The 23,130-nt window shown below is 35.1% G+C and overlaps 1 protein-coding gene across 1 annotated transcript in view; it reads left to right on the top strand.

The window, feature by feature from the left end:
- LOC115215434 (cilia- and flagella-associated protein 65-like) overlaps positions 1 to 23,130 on the top strand; it is a 1,408,515-nt gene that overhangs the window by 1,349,859 nt on the left and 35,526 nt on the right. The window contains exon 43 of the mRNA XM_029784597.2: positions 14,750 to 14,817. Coding sequence (XP_029640457.2) covers positions 14,750 to 14,817 — 68 coding nt within the window. The remainder of the gene's footprint in view (positions 1 to 14,749; positions 14,818 to 23,130) is intronic.

Here is a 23,130-nt window from a genome sequence, read left to right on the forward strand (position 1 = left end):
AAGAGGCAATTAGAAGCGGCATCGCATCCGACGTTTTGGCGGCGAGGTTGGCCCTCGACCAACACTTCAATGCCAAACACGAAGGATGTGCTGTCAGAGCTAGGATGCGTGCTCTAAGGAACGAAGGTGTTGGAGCCGCGAGAGAGGCCCGGGTGGCAGAGGCGCAACAGGGCAACAAAGCCACCATTCGGTCACTGGTAGATGAACAGGGGCGCGAATTGCTCGAGCCAAGTAAAATGTGTGAGGCCTTTCAGCAGCATTTTGCCCGACTGTTCGGAACGAATGGAGGGCAAGAACATAGGGTGGACTTCAGTGCCTACCTACATAGCCTACCACGACTCTCGACAAGAAAGGCAGGGTGCTGCGAAGGTGCCATCACGGCGGCGGAAGTGCGGGAAGCGATGGCAGAATGCTCGAGGGACAAATCATCGGGTTTGGATGGTCTACCCTACGAGCTTTACAATTGTATGCCAGACTTGTTTGGAGATCTCTTGGCGGCGGTGTACTGCAACTGGCAGCAAAACGGGAGCATTCCTGGTTTTGTGAGCCGAGGAGCCGTAACACTGCTGAAGAAAGATCTAAACAAGGGAAATGTAATAGATAACTTTAGGCCCATCACTCTGCTTAATGCAGACTTGAAAATTTTGGCCAAGGTGCTAGCCAAGAGGTTGGCGCTTGTCATCGAGAAACTGGTCGACAAGGCGCAAACATGCGCCGTGCCAGGCCGGACCATCCATGACAACCTCCATCTGATGCGCTACATCATAGACAGGGTAGTTAACGAACCTGGCATGGGTGGGGCCCTGATCAACTTGGATCAATCGAAAGCCTTTGATAGGGTAGACCATCGATACTTGGAGGCAGTCCTGAGAGCGGCTGGTTTCGGTCCCGTCTTCCGCGGCTGGATAGCTGCCTTGTACAGAGGCATCCGTTCGGTAATTCGCGTAAATGGACATCTATCGAGACCTTTCGACATTGCACGTTCGGTCCGTCAGGGATGCCCCCTCTCGGCGCTTCTATACGTATTGACTCTTGAGCCACTACTGCGGAAGCTGGCGACTCTAAGGGGCATCCCGCGAGAATTGGGATGCGGGACGAGCGTGTCTGCATACGCGGACGACGTCACCGTCATAGTGTCTATCCATGATCACATCGAGCTGGTCGGCGAGACACTGAAAAACTACGAAGCGGTGACAGGAGCGAAAATCAACCGGGAAAAGTCAGTGGGCTTGCGACTAGGCACCTGGAGAAGCAAGCCCATGCCGTCCACCAGCGCCTCCGTCGTGGGACGCTGGACCGACGGCCCGGTTGAGTTGCTCGGGGTCTGGTTTGGTCCGGACCTCCAAGTGGAGAAGAACTGGAACGAGATAACGAGTAGGGTGGTCACTCTCGCCCGGCAATGGGCCGAGAGGAAACTGTCCCTAAAAGGTCGAGCAGAGGTGGCGAACACGTACATCGCGTCCGTCATCTACTACCGCCTGACCGTCGTACCTTGTCCCGACCCTACCATCACCAAACTACAACGCATCCTCTTTCGCTTCTTGTGGAAAGGATGCGTCCGATGGTCAGGCGATCCATTTGCTGTCAACACCCATTAAAAGGAGGGCTGGGCATGCCGTGGTTGATGATGCGCAGACACGCGCTGAGACTGCGACATCTCTGGCTCTATGTAGACGACGGTGAACAGGTGTGGTCGCCGTTTGTGAGGCACGCTTTCCCGCAGCTCGTCTCCATGACCGAACTGCAGTCGTGGATCAAAAAGAGGCCGAGGAAGGGCGAATGGCACCGCGAGTGTCGCGTTGCTCTCAAGCAACTCTGCCGTCCTGGGTCGACCTTAAGTGACTTCAACACAACCAAAGCATTCTATAGGGGTTTAGTGGAGGGGAGGTACGACGACGAGCTCGGGGCGAACCTGGACGTCGACGAGGAGTACCTGACCCGCCTGTTCAGGACGACTTTCGGGCCAGGGCCCATGGACAACTTCCAGAGATCCCTGGCCTGGCAGTGCTACTGAGAAGCGCTACCCGTTCGGGATAAGCTCTACAGACACGGCTCGAGAAACACGGGGCCGACCTGCCCGAGATGCGGTCAGAGCGACGAAACCGTTCTGCACGCACTCGTTCAGTGTCCAACAATTTCCGACCTGTGGGCTTGTGTCGAACAACTGCTGTCACGTGTGGGACGAGTCGGTTTATCAGCTGAGTCTATCGTCAATATTGTCACGCCTCCTTCCTTCAAACGGGAAGGAAGAGCTATTTTCATCATCCTTGTGGCTATGGCGAAAGAATGTATCTGGTGGACGCGTCTGAAAGGATTGGAGACAAACACTTTCCTCTCTGGTCAATCTCTCATCAACTTCTTCAAGTACCACTTGAAAAGGAAAGTGAGAGTAGAGAGGCAAGGTTTGTCTAGCGAATGTTTTAAAAAAAGATGGGTGAATGTAGCAAGGATGGCACGTATGAATGACGAAGCCACCTTGAGCATAGTCCTATGAACCCAGAAATCGAAAACAGAGAGTTGCTTATTTGCAAAAAAAAAAAAAAGAAATATAAAATGTGACTCATTGACCGAGGTTACCGTGGTCTTTTCCGTAGGCTTTTCTTTCACGGGTAAACCTCACCTGTCCTCCCCTTTACACTTCATATTGACATTTCTGTGATAACGATCCCTATTGATCAATTTTTTTTTCTCTCCCCCTTTTTTTTAACCCCCCTTTTTTTGTCCCCTTTCTCTCCTTTTACGATCCCTTTTGATCGAAACTCCCCCTTCCTTTTTTTTTCTTTTCTTTTTTTTTAAACCTTCAAAAGAAAAGCTCTACCTTGTAATTTGTTCTATCTGTGTGCAGCCCTGTGTGACTAATAAAGAAACATATCTATCTATCTATCTAATAGATAGATATCTATCTATTAGATATATCTTAACAGTCGAGTCTACAAAATGTTTCGTCATCCTTGTGTCACCTAATCACTGATTAAGTTCAACCGTATCTGTGTATATGATGTCAGATGACTTTTGGTAAATAAACCATCTAACATTAATCACATTTTATAAGATTCATGCTTTGCACAGTGCACTGTTATTAAGGTTATGCTCCTACGAGATATCGCTGCAATTGCAATGTTCTACAAAATGCATTGGTAATCATAGCTCATCTAATCTCATGATTATGCTACCATTGTATTATAAACGAAAACACTGGATGAAGGGAAACAACTTAATATTTGCCAATACCCGTTTATAGCGGATGTTTTTACACAAAATATCATCCTACTTCAGATATTAACTGTTGTAATCATCGTCATCATCATCAGCATTCGCATTATAATCTACGCAGTCGTTGCCGTCGTGGTAGTAGTCGTGTTGCTTAATATTCATTCTGTTTGGAGTGTATTCATTCTTTCTCTCTGTCATGTTTTTTTCTCTGAGTAGACATTTAGAAGTGTAGTAGTAGTAGTAGTAATGAAGTGAATCGTCGCCGACCAGATTAGATAGTGTTATTCTTTTTTTTTTTAAAATAAGGTTTTATAGTTAGGTGATGAAAGTAAAAACAGATGAAAGAACCCGTCACAAAACAAAAAAAGTAATTGAAAACTGCGACTGTAAAATGGTTTTTATTGGTTTAGAAATGGTAGTCAGGTTGCTGTAGAGACAAAAACAGAAAACTTTATTCAAAGTGCATTTCATTTGTCCCTTCGCTGTATTTCTCTTTTATAAAAATAATGTAATGTGCGGATGTTCTGTGACAAAGCGACGCGTTCAGGCTCATGTGTGTATATATACGCATATCTATCTATCTATCTATCTATCTATCTATCTATCTATCTATCTATCTATCTATCTATCTATCTATCTATCTATCTATCTATCTATCTATCTACTATCTATCTATCTAAGTAGCTAGCTAGATACACATAAACATATATAAATGCTCTATAATATACACACACATATATATCTGTATATATATATATATATAATATATATATATATATATATATATATATATATATATATGCATGAATGGGTACAGGACGTCGGACAAGTAAACATAGAGAAAGGACCCGTCATCACTATCTACTCATGACTTCAAGCATTCAAGGACAATATGAATTTTCAAAGACGGTTGCTCCCATAAATTCTAAAATAAAATTTAGGATTTATGGAGCGTCAAGGTTGGGAACAAAAACATGACAGTGAAGATATACAAGGAAACCGAACAAAAATAGATATGGAGTGTCGTCAGACCTGAAAGAGAGGAAAATAGTGAACGGTGGGAGAAACACTTTTATTTTAAAGAGTAAATATAGAAGAGAGAGAATAAAACATACTTGACTTTTACAGAAACAACTTTGTTTCTTTTCTGTGAGAAGATTCCTTTTGAATTTTTTTTTGTTTAGAACTTGTCTTCGCCTGCTTTTGTCAAGAACACCTCTGTGAAGTATATAAGTATTTATAGCAAAATACACGTCGGACTTTTAGCATATATATATTTATATATATAGCAGAATTTGCAAAGATAATCTGGGACTCGACTGAGAAAAGAAAACCCCGAATGACCCGTCCTTGTTTTCTTTGTATCGTCTATCTAGATGTTTTCTTGTCCCTTTTTTGTATCACATGTCTGGATGTTTTGCGTTCTTGTTCCATTTTGTATTTTTTTTTTATATATAATACAATATATATATATATTGTTTATGGAAACACTAACATTCTATCGGTTACGATGACAATGTTTCAAGTTGATACGATCAACTGAACGCGCAGCTCGTGAAACTAACATGCAAGTGAGATAGCTCCCTACTGACACGCGTACACTTAACGTATACCCAGCGAGATTCAGCGTGATATAGAATGTGACACGGCTCGTGCTATGAGTTACGGGTACAACTCATATTTTCCCGTTGAGTGGACTGAAGCAACGTGAATTAAAGTGACTTGCTCAAGAACACAACGCACCACTAGGAATCAAACTAACAACCTTAAGATCGTCAGCTAACTACCAAAACCACAAAACCATGTACCTTCACTTACATTTATAAGTGCTTACTAAATGCACCCTGCAGAAGTAACTTATGAAATATAAAATACCACATTGTTGGTAATACTTTCTTCTACTGCTAAACCAGAGTTCAAACAACTACAATAAGTAAATCTGTCAACTTCTTTGACAGATTTGAATACACGTGTGAAGGTTAAAAAACATTTCGTACATCCTCTCTTTTCATTAGTTTTCTTTGAAAATCTGTGTTGTTAGATTAAGAACGGTTTCTATGTTGCGAAGAATTTATGCAGCATGCACTGATTTAAGTACCCTAGCCGATCATCTGGTTTGCCTTAATGCATGATATCAGGTCTGTTCTTTTACAGCCTGAGCTTCTGGGCTATGTTTTCATTCCTAAAACGGGGGAACTTCTCAGTGATAGCACTACTGCTAGAAATAGCTGACATGTCTCTTATGTATTTTTGTTTGAGTACGTCCCTGGATTTTAGAAACAAATTCAGAAATATTTATGGTCCTCGGGTTACATTGAAACACCAATGATTAAAATCTTTCGACGCAATGTTAAAAGTTTAACGTGTATAATCTCTCATTACGTAATGAGAAGCCAGTGAGGAATTATCGCTAGAATATGTGGCGTGTAGATACAGTACACAACCATCTCATATGGTAATAATTCAGAGTCAAAACCCCATCATCCCACGAAGTCACATGGTTGTAATTTCAGTAATACAGCCATTTTTCGATTGGTTCTTTGATTTAATATATATTTTTACTTAGGATACATTCATTTAGATATGCCATTTCTTATTTAAAATTGATTTTAACGCTCATCTATTTGTCACATATAATATCCAGTTTGCTGTTGTTGCTTGTGGCGATGATTAATACCAGCGCAATGACATTCCAGAAGAGCTATGATCAAATGAATTCCATTAACGATCATCTCATCATTCCAGTTTTCTTATGGATTTATCTATGACTGTATATGTATATTCAATATCCTTTTTTTGATAAAACACTAGGATAGTGTTTATTGATGGGCATTTGGCTGCTGTTTCTAGTTGGTTACCGGTGCTATTTCTAGTTCCATTGAGAATTTTTTTGTGTCAGTAACGAAAGTATAAGATGTGCATTCAACCAAAAATATATACTTGGACGAAATTTAGACAAAAGATAAAATATAGCAAAGCACAAACATAATGATAAACTTGTACAAAACTCCCATAGACTCACGATGCTCAGTAAACACAGAAAAACAAATATGAAATAGAATAAAGGAATAACTACAAAAACATAAACGATATGAATGTTAACTAGAGTAACAAATACACAATAACCTTATTCACTGTTTAGGAAATCAATGGAAGAAAATAAATCAAAATACCTCAAAATATGACACAACAAAAGGAGAGGAAACCGGTTGGTTGGGGAGGGTGAAGTTTAAGTTGCTTTTATTTTTCGCGAACCAACTGATGATTCTTCGTAGAATCCCAATAATCATTATGCTCTACATGAATCTGAAGAGTTGTATAATAATCTATATTCAAGAATGTCTTATTTCTTTCGCTCCAGAGAGTCCTTTTCTCACCATCTTTATATTGTTCTTCAGAATAGAGAAATCTGTGTTTTGTCTTCTCCTTTCTTCGTCGTCTTTTACTTCTGTGTTTTATTCGTGTGTTTTCAGGGACCTTTGAAAGCTATGATTTCCACAACTATATAAATGCATTTTAAATGATATACATACATGCATACATATATCTATATATGTTTGTGTGCGCATACACGTCTGTATGTATATATACACATGCAGACTTATACATTTATGTATTATTATATATATCACGTATGTGACATATACATATATATGTATATATATACATATATCTATATCTATATATATATATATATATATATATATGTATATATATTTATATATGTATATAAATTTATATATTTATTTATATGTATATATATATATATATATATATATATATATATATATATATATATATATATATATATATATGCACATACATATATATGCATATATACATACATCTACTTTTTATGTGTGTCTTGTTGCAAGGAATTGGTGGTTGAATAGCTTTTATATCAAATTCAATATCGTAAGTTATATGCTATTATAGCTAACATGTTTTCTCTTTGCGATTTTTCTATCATCACTCTTTCGTATCAAACTCATTCATTCTTTCTATTTCTATAGCAAATACTAATAAAAATAATTTTGAGATAAAAACCAAAACAGTCGGTAACCAAATACAATTAAAGGAAATTAAAAAAAATAACATACAAAGAATGCAAAAGATGTCTAGTAGAATAATGCTATAATCTTTTCAGGAAATGAAACAATTGTGAACAATTCATATCTTTTGATATATGTAGTTACGATAAAGAATTATTTGCATTATACCTTGTAACGAACAATTATCTAATGTACATCGGAATATTCTCTAATTTATAACATTGAGACAGACATGAAAGCTTTTTTATATACTTTGTTTTCATGGAATTAACTTTATATCAAAGACGCAGACGTCTTTTCAAGTTTAAAATGTTTCTTTCTGAATGAAGTTTAAAAAAAAACAAACATCTGATCGTTATGTTTTCTTTTGTTGTTGTTGGGTAGCCGTCGGTCAGTCCTGTTCTAACATACCTAAAGATTAAAGAAAGTTCGACCATGTACACCTCTATATCCCTGTCATTTTTCACTTATTTTTTGTTTGTGTGGTTGTGTTCAGACATAATCTATATATTTATATATATGTATATAAATATATATATTTATATATATGCATATATATATATATATATATATATATATATATATATATAATATATATATATATATATATATATATATATATATATATATATGCACATACATACATATAAATGCATATATACATACACCTACTTTTATGTGTGTCTAGTTGCAAGGAGTTGGTGCTTGAATTGCTTTTATATAAAATTCAATACGTAATGTATCTAAAATTGCATGATGAAATGTGTCTTTTATTAGAGACTAGCAGTATCGCCCGGCGTTGCTCGGGTTTGTTTCGACACATTAGAATTGGAATTTTTAAAAATTATGTAGCTTGTTATTCTCTTTAAGTGAACATTTTTCTGGTTGAAATACACCGAAAAATGGCGACACAGCAGTCACAAAATCGTAAAAAATAAGGATTTTCATAGAAAAAAAGCACCTTTTTGATGTAAATAAATTTTGGTCTTAACATGGTTCGATTTGAATTTATTTTCTACGGAAGGAAGAGCAAACCTTCTGCTATCATACTCTCAATTTTGGTCAACTTGCGCCGCAGGGTCTCGGAGGAGATAGTGTTAGTTGAAGGCTACCAAACCTGCCATAAACAGACAACTTCAGCTTTATATATATACTAGCAGTATCGCTCGGGTTGTAAGGGAAATAACTATATAAGCATTTTTAGAGAGTTATAGCCAAAAAATAGCAAAAAAATGCATTAAAAATTGAAAGAAAATTAAGGTAATTTTTTTTTTAAATCGTTGACACGTAGATATTTTTAGAGAGTTACTTCCCTTATATAAAAGCGAAAAAATGCATTAAAATGGAAAAATATGATGGTAAATTTTTTTAAAATCGTAGACTCATCGTAGACGCGCGCTAATACCCAGAAGGGCTCGATATGAATCACGACTATAAGATACCCGCTTTTGGTTAAACTGCACCGCAAAATGTGGGAGTAGTTACGAATCTAAATCGTAGGAGACAGACACACAACTTCACTCTTATATAAAGATGCTTTTTTTTTTCAGTCATAGAGTTAGATTTATGAAGGTCTTCAGTAGAAAATCCTTCGAATTCTGACTCGCTGTTTGATATAATGAAATTCGTATCCATTTTTTGTCAGAATTACAAATTTTGAAAACACAATAGGAACAAATTTCGGAAAAAAATCTCCCATAATTCACGGAATTAAAATTACACTTCGATTTTTGTACAAAACTGTATTTGAAGTGTTTACGAAGTATAATACGTGTTTTCACGAATGTACTAAAGAGATTTACTCTGATATTCTCATTTAAATATGAATAGGTAAATTCGGGCGGTTTGGTAACGAAAGGGTTTATATAAGTGTCGTCTGTTTATACATAAACACTGTTTCATACTTTCAGTTTAGTCTTCCTCAAATCACTCTGTCGCTATTTACTCTCTTCCAAGAACATTTTCACTCACTCTTATCTGTTAGCTTGCCATACATTTTACTCATGTATCTATCAGCGTGATAGACAGAAACAAATATTACATCTAGTTTCACTTTATTCGTTGCACACTGTGTGTGTGCGTTTGCGTGTGCTGTAAACCAGACTAAGAAAAGCATTTGACATACACACCAGAATGTGAGTTTTCTGTAAATTTTGCTTAATTGGAGTTTAAATTTTAAAAACTGGACCTGGCAAAACCCGATGCATTCTACTCTTAAAAATGCTAGGTAAATTGTAATTGAAGAAATCCTATATTGTAGATTTCTATAACTGACAAAGGGAGGCAGATAAAATCTGCCTTTTATAATAAGAGATAAACATGATTTGGAACAGATCTAACTGATCTTTCTAGCAATCCCAGAAACGTTTGTGAGATGTCATTTAGTTCATTTCTTTCTATGTGTAAATATAACAATAGGTCTATTTTCATTTCGGTTTTTTTCTTTCGTTGATCTGACCGGAAATGAATCAAAATGAAAACATTGAATAGTATTGATAAAGTTAAATTGAATCATAATGTTCAAGATATATTTTAAAAAGTACATAATGAACGGTGGTGCCCCAGTATGACCACAGCTTTAAAGCTGAATCAATTTAAAGATTTATAGAACACTTTTGGCCGCAGCCAAAATATGACTTCAATTGGAATGTCACAAAACAAAGGAAACTCAGCACTTAACATAAACAAACCTATTTACAATCACATAAATTCAGGTTCGATCGTGCACATCAATGCATTAAGCATGTGCTTTCTACTAAAGCTTACACTCGATTATAAGTGAAAATTGCTAGAGAGTACCAGAACAAATATCGTCATAGATAGATAGTTTGAATGATTGATTGATTTCGCTTAGGCATATTACAAAAGGTAAATGGTAAAGGCATATTACATATGCATGCATAATATATGTGTTTCTGTGTTAGCTTCCATGTTTATGAGTGAATGATGATATCTACGTTTACACTCTATAACAATTGTTATTGTCGGCTAACTGGTGAAAAGGTTTTGAACATTAAAATCATTATAAATGAGCATTGAAATTTATATAAAATAAATATCAAATCCTCGTCGTTGAGAGATAAAATGTGTAGGGATTAAAGGTTTAACATGATGAAATGACTGCAAATATATATATATATGTAAAATTATAGAAAACCCTGGGCCGATCTTAGGCATGTGAGTGGATTTGGTAGGCAGAAAGTGAAAGAAGCCTGTTAAATACGAAGTGCGTAAGCTATCTGAGGACAGATTTATGTTTATAAAAATGACAAATATATAATAACAGATAATAAGATTATTTATCAAAAAATGCTATGGGGATAAAAATAAACGTTCTTTTCTATAGTGTTATTCAATTAAGCCACCTTCACCTTCAACAACTGCTTCCATATTATATCTAAATCATCTACATGCTCGAATCAAGTGGTCCTGGTTCATTTTGGACATTACTCTGACTATGGCAACATTCAAAGAATCTTTTGTTGTTATGGGCGTGTTCATTGGCCTCTCTCTCGACAACACTCCATATGTAATAGTCCAATTGACTGAGATATGGGGAATTAAGAGGCCAAATGCTAGAGGTATGTGATCATGAACATTTTCAGCCATCCTCTCCTTTTTACTAGAGACATGAGTGATAAAGCAGAGTTTTGTTGAAGCACATGTCCCTCCTTTGCATATACTGTCTATTCAGAGCTTAACAATTATTTCTAGGAAGACAATGTAGGCGGCATAGTTAACTATAAGGCTTTTGGAAAGAAATAAGGAGGTACCAGATGTCTTTTATTGCTGACAACCCCTAAATTCATGACAGTTGCAGGAAATTTTGTATGCATAACACTTGAAACTTCCGAAGGGTCTGTACATAACCATCTGTCATTTCTTCTATTAACTTTTCGATCTTGGTTGAAGTTTTTCTTGTTTGAGAAAAAAAAATACATCAAATCTTATGCTCGATTTTTGAGTTTGTTTAAGAGCCTTTTAGATCTGATGTGATTTTCTTTTGCTTTTTCTAACAAATTGACCTTTCCTCAGCATATAAGACTTATATCTGATCTTGTGGACAGCATTTCTGAATGTTCCTTCTGACATATGGAGATCTTTTGCAATTGACCCCATGTACTTTCTTGGATTGGAATAAATGGTCTGTTGAACTTGCTGGATAAATTCCGGTGTTTTGATGGGTTCAGAGCGTTTAGAATGCTTTTTATGCTTTGATGCTGACGATACCTTTCCGTCTTCAGTCTTGATCTCCTTACAAACTTTGTAGACGAAAGAGCTGGCAACTTTTAAAAATTGAGATATTTCTAAATCGTTATGCGCCACCTTTATAACCACAATAACAGCATGCCTCTCTCTTTATTTCTTGAGTAAGCTGAGGGTCTGCCATTATTATTTTCTGAAACAAAGATTATACAGAATTAGCAAAACATGCAGCAGTGAACCAAAAAATACTATGTTCTCAAATAACTGACGTACCCTGTATATATATATATATATATATATATATATATATATATATATATATATATATATATATATATATATATATACGAGAAAGAAGCAACAAGAATGGATTAGTTTTTAGTACAATTGTTTCATACAAAAACAGGCTTTATTAAAAGTTGCAAAAATTGCAGCAGATAAAAGTGTCCCGTACTCATCAATGTGGCAAATACCTTATCATATAGCATGAAATGATACCCACCTCATTGCGGATTAACCATGGATATATTCATCGTCTGTGAGTATGAAATTCCTCCTCATATCTCTGGGAATTTACATCTACACTACGGATTAATTCACCTTCTCTGTGAAGCTAATAAGCTTTTTTTAAAAACCTGTGATAAGACTGTGCATCATCATTAAGGAACTTCGGAAATCTGTTTACAACCTAAATCTGTTTTTAATGAAATTATCTCCAATACTTCATGAGTATAGCCTCACCCACTAAGATGTTTGGAGAACTCATATGTATTTTAGCTGATGAGTACGGGACTCTTTTATCTGCTGCAATTTTTGCAACTTTTAATAAAGCCTGTCTTTGTATGAAACAATCGTACTAAAAACTAATCCATTCTTGTTGCTTCTTTCTCGTTTATAATCACCCCACATTACTGTATGGTTAACACCATATAGTTTTATGGTGCATCTAAGTTAAGTACCACATTCAAGTAAATTCATTGGAATTGACTTGAATCTTATTTGCTTTTATTGTATATATATATATATATATATATATAAAATATTATTAGAGACAAAACCACTATTTTGCAAAACAAACAAGGAAAGACTTAATCAATACATAAAATTTTAATAAATAGTCAAAAAACCGCCACTACAATTGTTTCTTGTCTTGATCGACAATCTTCAGGTGGACTTCCAATCTAAAATATCAATATTTTAAAATATAAAAATAATAATTTTTAAATAATTAAAGTATGAATGAAAAAATATAAATATATAATCCGTATATAACCTATATATAATCCATATATAATCAATATATAAACAATATATAAACTAAAATAAACCTATCAACAATTAAATATAAAATATAAAATATAAAATATAAAATATAAAATATAAAACAAAACAAAAAAATAATAATAATATAATAATAAACTATATATACACCCATACACATATAACTAATTATATATAACCGTATCTAACTACATACACTAAATCACACACCTATATATATATCCCTAAACATACACATAAAAACGTCTAGGCAACTATAAATAAATAAAATAGCTAAATACTTCAACACAATACTTATTCATACTCCCACACACACACATATTTGATACACCTTAGAAAGACAAATATTATTTGTCGGCTACGCTATGGGGGTCCTAAACACACCAACACCTGTTGTTAAATAGTGGCAGGAGAGAAATATATACACAAACACATACTCAAACACACACACAAACCACCACCCCTTTTATATATATATATATATGTACATATGTGTATATAGGTTATATACGGATTATATATTTATATTTTTTCATTCATACTTTAATTATTTAAAAATTATTATTTTTATATTTTAAAATATTGATATTTTAGATTGGAAGTCCACCTGAAGATTGTCGATCAAGACAAGAAACAATTGTAGTGGCGGTTTTTTGACTATTTATTAAAATTTTATGTATTGATTAAGTCTTTCCTTGTTTGTTTTGCAAAATAGTGGTTTTGTCTCTAATAATATTTTATAATATTTTACTATAAAATTGGATTTAATCCTAAATCTGATTTTTCCCTGTAAATTTGGATTTATTCCCTAATATTTATTATTTATATATATATATATATATATAATATATATATATATATATATATATATATGTACATAAAAGGGGTGGTGGTTTGTGTGTGTGTTTGAGTATGTGTTTGTGTATATATTTCTCTCCTGCCACTATTTAACAACAGGTGTTGGTGTGTTTAGGACCCCCATAGCGTAGCCGACAAATAATATTTGTCTTTCTAAGGTGTATCAAATTTACTCACAAGACATTACACGGTCCCCATCTATCACCGAAGACACTTGTCCAAAGCTTTTAAACTCACTCACACATACACACTTCTGTGCATGTGGACAACGCACAGTAGAAATTCATATTAACCCTATCTGTGTGACAAGTATAAAAATGTAAACACTTTACTCCTCTTCCTTTGTTGTTTTTACTAGAGAAAATTTGGACTCTATATAATGCACGCATGAATTAGGGTGCCATCAAGCTGACGGTTTAATTCACATAGTCTCATGATTAATGACTTTCCCGTAATTAAACAATATATATTTTTCGTTTTCCGTGTAAGTTAGTGAATCAGTAAAACTGAATTGATTTAAACGTTGCAAAACCTAACTCTTATAGAAATCTATGAATGTAAATATTTTCCACGCTTTGGTATGTGGAAAGTATATACACACACATATCCATACATGATATATATATATATATATATATATATATATATATATATACGAACAGCTATGCTACATGGCAGTGAAACATGGGCCGTGACTGCTGAGGACATGCGTAAGCTCGTGAGGAATGAAGCCAGTATGCTCCGATGGATGTGTAATGTCAGTGTACTTACTCGACAGAGCGTTAGTACCTTGAGAGAAATGTTGTACCTAAGAAGCATCAGTTGTGGTGTGCAAGAGAGACGATTGCGCTGGTATGGTCATGTGGCGAGAATGGATGAAGATAGGTGTGTGAGAAAGTGCCAATCCCTAGCAGTTGAGGGAACTCTGACTGGCCTGGTGCAGCCTTCGGGCTTGCCAGACCCCAGTTGAACCGTCCAACCCATGCTAGCATGGAAAGCGGACGTTAAACGATGATGATGATGATGATGATATATATATATATATATATGTGTGTGTGTGTGTGTGTGTGTGTGTATATCTGTATTTATCCTTTACATGCATACTTATATTTTTCATATTTTCCCATGGTGTGTTATAGCTTTTGCCGGAATGCTTCAACATTTCCAAAGCGGATAAAGAATCAAGAGAAAAATATGCGATACAACAGTGAGTACGAACTATTACCATAATTTCAGCATTTTTGTGGTAGGCACTGTACAATAAACAGAATGTAAAATATTTATTTCTCAAATAATACTAAGCACATCTTACGGCAGAATTTCAACTACAGTTTCATGATGTTGAATACGCAAGATATATTTTCAGCTATGTTTATTTGTTTGCTTATCCCTGGAAGCTAATATATTGTATATTAACAATTACTTTTTGTCGCTTGTATTTAATCTGTAAAATTTTTTTCTTCTATTCGTTATTTTATTAGCTAAAGATCTGATTTTATTTCGCTCTGTATTCATATTCCTCCCACCACTCCTGGGATTGGTGTGAACTGCATTGCATCTACCACAAATTTGTAGTTTCATGTTATAAACTCCATGTTATGTCTTCATTTCCAGACAATGCTTGATAGCCCAATGAATTTATTTGAAAATTATATTAAAACTATCGTTAATTGCTGCAATGATTAATGTATATATTTCAGTTTACTTTTTTTAGTCTTTGTTTTTCTCCGTGTTTCAAATACTACTCTGAAATAAAAATGATTATAAAAAACAGCCAAGAGAGACGAGAAAAGTAAGCAGAATAAGCAATGTTCCTGGAATCGGTTGAGAAGAAGCAACCCCGAATCTTTAGGTGGAGTTTGCGAATGCATGCGTCTGCGTTATTCATAACCGCTTGACTGCGTTTATTTGTTAGAAATTTAATCCGATCAGCTTGGTGGCATTTGCTCATTCATATCTTGCTATGTTCCCCTGACTAAACGGCTCATGCATCTACATAGATTAATAAACGCTGAGAGCATGTGGACCTCATTTGTGAAGAGCGTTTTCTTGGAGTTCTTTCAGTATGGACTAGTTTTGGCTCATCGTAAGATCACAATTGCTCATCTGAGACCTAGTACTTAAAGTTTTCTACCAGTTCCGCAACATATGCTCTTTTACTCTTTTACTTGTTTCAGTCATTTCACTGTGGTCATGCTGGAGCACCGCCTTTAGTCTAGCAAATCGACCCCAGGACTTATTCTTTGTAAGCCTTGTACTTATTCTATCGGTCTCTTTTTGCCGAACCGCTAAGTTAAGGGGACGTAAACACACCAGCATCGGTTGTCGAGCGATGTTGGGGTGGGGGACAAACACAGACACACAAACATATACACACACATACATATATATATATACATATATACGACGGGCTTCTTTCAGTTTCCGTCTACCAAATCCACTGACAAGGCTTTGGTCGGCCCGAGGCTATAGTAGAAGACACTTGCCCAAGGTGCCACGCAGTGGGACTGAACCCGGAACCATTTGGTTCGTAAGTAAGCTCCTTTCCGCACAGCCGTCAACATTTCTGGAGAGAATTGTATAAGTTCATTGATTAGAAAGGTCGATGATAATTTTGGAGATGTTCTGGTCATCGACAAAGGTCTACTAAACAACCGTTTGAGGTTGACTGCTTGAACGTTGAACAGATTCTAGAATTCCCTGGTCGAGAAGCATTGCCGATGAGTAAGAATAAATTGCAGCATTTCGGAAGCACTTTCAGAAAGGCTTGTCAAAGATGCGTGCAGGGTGACAAAACCTTTTCCACACAATTGTTCGTTATCTGAGTATTGTATGTTTTGTGAAGTTTTGTGGAGTAACAATCTTCGCATATAGAGTGCATCCAATGTTCACTCGTTTCAATCGATAGTTAACCAGAGTAATTCTAGATCTACTGATACACATCGATTGTCTCTAAGCGGCCGAACCTCATTTCATTCCGTTTGTATAATTATAATCATTGATTTACCTTTGCATAAATACTCAGGTATGAAATGAGCCACCAGCCGTCACTTTTTTTTTTGGCAATTAAAATATATTATTGCACAACATTCCTTCTTATCTCTCCCTTCTTTCCCGATAATTCCTCCCCTCCGCCACCTCCTCCTCTTCATCCTCCTCCTCCTCCTCACCATCACCACCACCAACACACCATCATCATCATCATCATCATCATCATCATCATCATCATCATCATCATCACCATCATCAACATTAGTGGCATCAGGTTTTCAACATTCCTCGCACAACATAATTTTGCACCCCTCAAACTCTCTGTGCCTGAGATGTATGTAACCGTGTTTTCGTTTTTTCTTCATGTTTGGTGGGTGGGTGCAGGGTTGTGGCTCTATAGTCTTTCACATTTGCTTTGTTGTGGGATGTTGTTTTTGTTGTGAGAATTGCATTATGTTATTGGATGGTGTCTGTGCTTCGAATATGTTGACTGCTACTTCTTTTAAAGACCCTGAATCGACATCAGACTGGGCGGAATTTAAGCACACAATTTAAACGAATTAATGGCAAAGTCAGACTCAGCGGAATTTAAACGTAAAACGTAAAACCGGAAAAATGACCAGAAGTATTTTGGTCCGGTGTGCTAACGGTTCTGCCAACTATTAGGTTCTGTACCCATATTAATAGCAATATGATTCCCTAAATATCCAAGAGGTCGTTGTTCAGCCTTAATTACGAGCATTTCTTTTGAATTCTTGTTTACATATATTGTTTGGGAATACTCAAAATAGAAGGCATACAGTGTCTTATAGTTTTGTTTTCTGTATAATATGTAGCATCCTGTGTCTTTGTTTATGCATTGTCTTTGTGGAGGCGCAATGGCCCAGTGATTAGGGCAGCGGACTCGCGGTCGTAGGATCGCGGTTTCGATTCCCAGACCGGGCGTTGTGAGTGTTTATTGAGCGAAAACACCTAAAGTTCCATGAGGCTCCGGCAGGGATGGTGGTGATCCCTGCTGTACTCTTTCACCACAACTTTTTCTCACTCTTACTTCCTGTTTCTGTTGTACCTGTATTTCAAAGGGCCGGCCTTGTCACTCTCTGTGTCACGCTGAATATCCCCGAGAACTACGTTAAGGGTACACGTGTCTGTGGAGTGCTCAGCCACTTACACGTTAATTTCACGAGCAGGCTGTTCCGTTGATTCGGATCAACCGGAACCCTCGTCGTCGTAACCGACGGTGTGCTTCCATTCCCATGCATTGTCTTCACGCATGTTTAATTATTTCTAAAGTAGTTTTTAACATGCCTATTATTTCTGTTTTAAATGCTCAAAATCTTTTTTCTATTTCTAAATCTATGTGTTTCGATAGTTTCTACTCTGTCACTGAGTTATATTCTTATGTTTTGGAATTAATACTTCAATCAGTATATATTTCTTTCCCAGATGATCTCATCATCTGTACAGTATTCTTTTCTTTTCCTCACACTAAGAATTAGGCAAATCGCAGGAAATTAATTACATCTTCGTTCTTTAATATTTTCAAGTTTCTCTCTGTATCATTTTACGTCATCCATTATGTTTTAATTCGCATAATTTCATAATTAACGACTTGCCCGTAATTAAACAAAATATCTATTTTTTTTCTTTTCCGTTTAAGTTAGTGAATCAGTAAAACTGAATTGATTTAAATGTTACAACACGTAACTGTTAGAGAATCTATGAATGTAAATATTTTCAACGCTTTGGTAAGTGGAAAGTATATACACACATATATCCATACATGATATATATATATATATATATATATATATATATATATATATGTGTGTGTGTGTGTGTGTGTGTGTGTGTGTGTGTGTATGTGTGCGTGCATTTTCATCGGACTCTCTTTCTTGTGCAGGTAACATTAAGTGCCTGTGTATGTTGTATACTATATTTTGGTAAAAACTACACGGTCTGCAATGACTCGTTGCTTCTTCACAACACGTATATATTCTGCAAAGCTGATCTTTACGCTGCTTCTTTGTAATGTTTTTCTACGTTCCTGGAAATTTACATGTCGACGTTTTCATTCATTAGCACTTTGAAGGTTTTCTTTTCTTGTTTATAATTTCATCATTTCTCCATTCTTCTTACAGTTTTAGTTACTTCAACGTTTCCTTGAAGAGGACATTTTTTGTTTCATATTAGTTCAATTTTCTCCTTTAATATTTACTTATGCACACTGAAAGGTGATGTTTTAGAATCGTTTTCTACTGTTGAAGAAACAAATTTCCCAATGCTTGCTTTAAATCTAAATTCAATCATTATTTTCTCCTTTTATTCCTATGATTTTTTGTAACTTTCTTAATTTTTATTGGTGAATATTTTAAGCCGTAACTTATTACTGGATTACCATTAATGTTTCTCCAGGCATTTAACTCAGTTTTAAGCATTAATCTAATGCATTCATAATATTCCTTCCAATTGTTTTCTTTCTATACATATTCTCGACTCTATTTCACTAATTCCTAACTATCTGTAAGCTTGCCTTCAGTCTATTTTTTCATTGTTGCTATGGATGAATTAATACTTCTGAGTATAAAAATAATTTTCCCTCTGCAATTGAAGGCGTGGAGAATTTTTCCTATCGAAATGTATGGGAATTTTCTTGATTAAGTTGTATAGTGTATAGCAGTATGACCAAGTATTTATCATCTATAATTTATAAGTTAATGTTATATACTGTAGCCGTTTTACTGTCAGCCCTGAAACTCTCGATGTTATTTGTTATTATTCTCAGCTCATCCCAATTCAAACCAGCTTTTCATGAAAGGTATTAAAGGTTAAAACAAAAACGTTCGTATATAACTCAAATTCGTTTCCTCCATTCCCCACTATCCCCCTTTGCGTTTGCTTCTGTAAAATTATTTTCAGTCTCTTCATAAGATGTTTTATACAACTGTTTATTACTTGTACATAACCTGAGGTCATTTACGCTTTTCATTATTTCGGAGTCGTTAAAATAGGATACCAATGAAGTATTGGTGTCGCTGGCAGCGACTAAAACTTCCTCAAGTTTTCTGGCATTGTGATTTAATCAGAAACCATTGTTTATCAGTTTATCAGTTTTCTTCCAAAAGTTTTCTTTGTAATTTGCGATAATATTATGGTAAATGCTTACGTAGGCTTCAGATATTAACATTTTGCTGTTTCCTTTGTCTTGAGTTTTAAAATTAATTTTCTATTTATCAATCCGGTGTTCTTTTTCTGTTCTTTCGTTCGAATCTTTATTGTCATCATCTGATCTTTGTTATAATGTTGTTTAACATTAACATACATTTCAGTATCTAGACTATATTCAAATATGTTCCAGTCCTAATTTTCCCAATATTTGTCCACTTTATCGAATATGCTCATATTATTCTAAGACACTAATGTTTAATGCAAGTTTCATTAAATTTCCCTTTATGGCAGGTCGACTACCCATCTTGAGACTCTGTACTATTTCCCTACTTTCGTTATTCCAAATAGGTATGTAGAACTTTGTTGTTCTTTAGGGATGCTCAGCACTGCATATTTTAGAGTAGTTTCTGCATCACTTTTTACACTGTCCTTAATCCCCAAGATTATTCTATCCTAAGCCATTTACTTTTAGCATCTTTGAAAGTGGTGTTCCAAATCTTGTTTTGAGATATCTAAAAATCCCTTCTACCGCCTCTGCTGCTGGTGTCTTATATTTTTATGCTATGTTTTTATCTAGTTATGAGTAAAATCTCTTCAAGTTTATGAGGAAATAATTTTCTTCAATCATCTATTGATTTTCCTAATACGAGACTCTTTCTGATTCTACAAATATGTATATATATTTCAATTGTTAGTGTTTCTATGTTTGAATTCTATTTTTTGTCTGTAATATTTGTGTAAATTTCTTTTAATAATTGTGCGTATTTTCCGTGTCTATCTCATTCCGAATTCAGAAAATTAAGATTTTTGATAATTTTTCATAATGATTTTCACGTAGATTGATAGGTTGTACATGTTCAGATGTAAAGTATACTGAGGACATACACACTATCTAAACAGGGTGTTTAGCGTAGATTAATAAGGTTTAGTAAGGTTATAGCGGTAATGAAAACTAGAATGCAGGGAGAGTATATTATAAGCTCAGAAGTGGTGCTTAGAAAAGCCATAGCTACCGACTCGCAGCGACATTTTACCACGAACAATTCTTCACCGGGATACATGAATGAATGTTGATAGAGCTAAAGCACGTGTTCTAAGACACGAAGGGATAAAAGCTGTTCAAATCGGCCCGACAGACGGAGGTACAACGTGGAAATAAAGCCCCAATTTTAGCCTTTGGTGGACTATAATAGAAGCATGTTACTCAGCACCAAGCAGACATGAGCGGCTTCTGAGCAGCACTTTGCTCGCGACGAGCGACAAGCCGAAATTAAGGATGGATTTCATTGCTTACTGCTAGGGCCTATATAAACTGCCTTACTGGCTCAGAAATTCTTGGCAACACACATTTTCCTGACAAACCAATATTTTTTAATAAAAAAAATAGCATTGTATCCAAAACTCTACTGTTGTTACGTTGAATATTTTCCAAATTAAAGTAAAATAAAGAAATGCATTACTGAAATATATGACAAAATGATTGTTGAAATTATTTTAATACTTGGGGATGATTATATTTTTCCAATTAAATACAACAACAACAACAACAATAATAATCATAATAACCATAAGCTGAAGTAAAGATCAAGCGTATAGTGTTTGTATTTAATTGGCAAAAGATGACCATTCCCAAGAATAACAATATATGTTTCAACACATGATTTCATATCAAGAATCTTTCAGAACAAATACATAAACGTAACAGTTGCTGAAATTACTAGAGTAAAAGGAAAATACGCTTCAGTTTGGGAATCTGACAGACTGAAAAATAGTTTTATATGTTGTTGTAATATCATTATAAGAGTACAATATTAGGTTGTTTGAGCGGGACTTGCTTGGCATTATATTGATACACGCGTTTCCAGTTTTAAAATGTATAAGATAGTACGGAGTATCAAGAGATAAATTTAAGCTAGTGCGGTAGATAGAATTTGACGTTATGCAATTCTGGGAAACGACTTTGAGAAAAGTCAAACATGCTCTTTATATCAGGATTACATAAAATAATTTCAATACTGTGTGTAATAGCGCTTTTTTAAAAACTTTTGTACTGTCATTACTTTTGGATACTTCACAATGTATAGTCCTAATCATTTTATCAACTTTTAATTATTAACTCCTAATTTAACTTTGTATAATCAAAGGATGAATGTGCGTGATCAACGCGTTCCACCAAATTGTACAGCGTAGTTCTAATTATTTAATCAATTCCTAATAATAACTCACTCCATGTTGTAGACTCCTAATGATTCTATTCAATTTAGTGTAACAAAAGAAACATCAGTGAAAATTTGGATGAGTTTGTAACATTCATTCTGAGTAACAAATATATACTACATCAATGTCCTTTAAGTTAGGAAGAAACTGACACGAATATCAACTAAAGTGATTCCAAAAGGATCTAGGAAACTCATCAGTTTAACATAAATAAATCTTGATGAAATATCATTACGGTGGTATCATTAATGAGACAAGGTCTGAATTTTTCCCTTATTTAAAAGTACAGCGGGAAATCATTCCATTGGTTTCAACATTAAATGAGAAATATATATATAATATATATATATATATATATATATATACATTAGCGTTTTTGAGTTTACGTCAAAATGTATGAGATTTTTATGACATTTTCCTGACAAGTCTGCGTATGACTTGTTTTTTAAATTACTTAGGGAAAAAAAACCATCTGAGAGGTCATTAGTTCATATTCTGCCATTTACACTATAATTTACGCAAGCCAAAGTAGAGGAGCTCTGTCTATGTATGTAAGAAACATGGTGGGCTAGGTTTCTATGGACAAATTTAGGCGACCTCTGTGAGAAGTAGTACGGTGTACATCTAATATTATTTTCTTTTTGGTTGACGTTCAGCTCTCGTGGGAAAAATAAATAATAAAGTTCATAAAAAATGCTTTTATTACTCTAAAAATTGAATTTCTTCTATTTCACTGATATTTTGCTAAATATTTTCACGGGAAAATAGTTTTGTCATATCCATAAAAACATTTAATCTCATCGTTAAAATCATATTCTCATTGCCTAAACTTATTTCTTAACCTTTTATCCTGAAAGTTGAGCAATTGGAAGCCTGTAGATTGTACACATAAATAGACGGTATTTGAATTTCATTAACATTTCGGTTGACTTCAGTATGTTTCGTAATTAAAAAAGAACGTGAACATGCTGCAGCTATTAAACGTTTTATAGTTATTCTGCCACCTAACAATCAAGACAAGACGTGCTTGTAAAAATTTGTATTCATGTCTATGGAAAAGGTCCATAACATTGGAGAGCGTCTTTTTTTGTGCTAAGTAATTTGATTTATTTTACGTGTCATTCTACTTAAGATACTTTTTTTA

This window comes from Octopus sinensis, linkage group LG9 (genome assembly GCF_006345805.1).
Source record: "Octopus sinensis linkage group LG9, ASM634580v1, whole genome shotgun sequence".
NCBI classification, from domain to species: domain Eukaryota; kingdom Metazoa; phylum Mollusca; class Cephalopoda; order Octopoda; family Octopodidae; genus Octopus; species Octopus sinensis.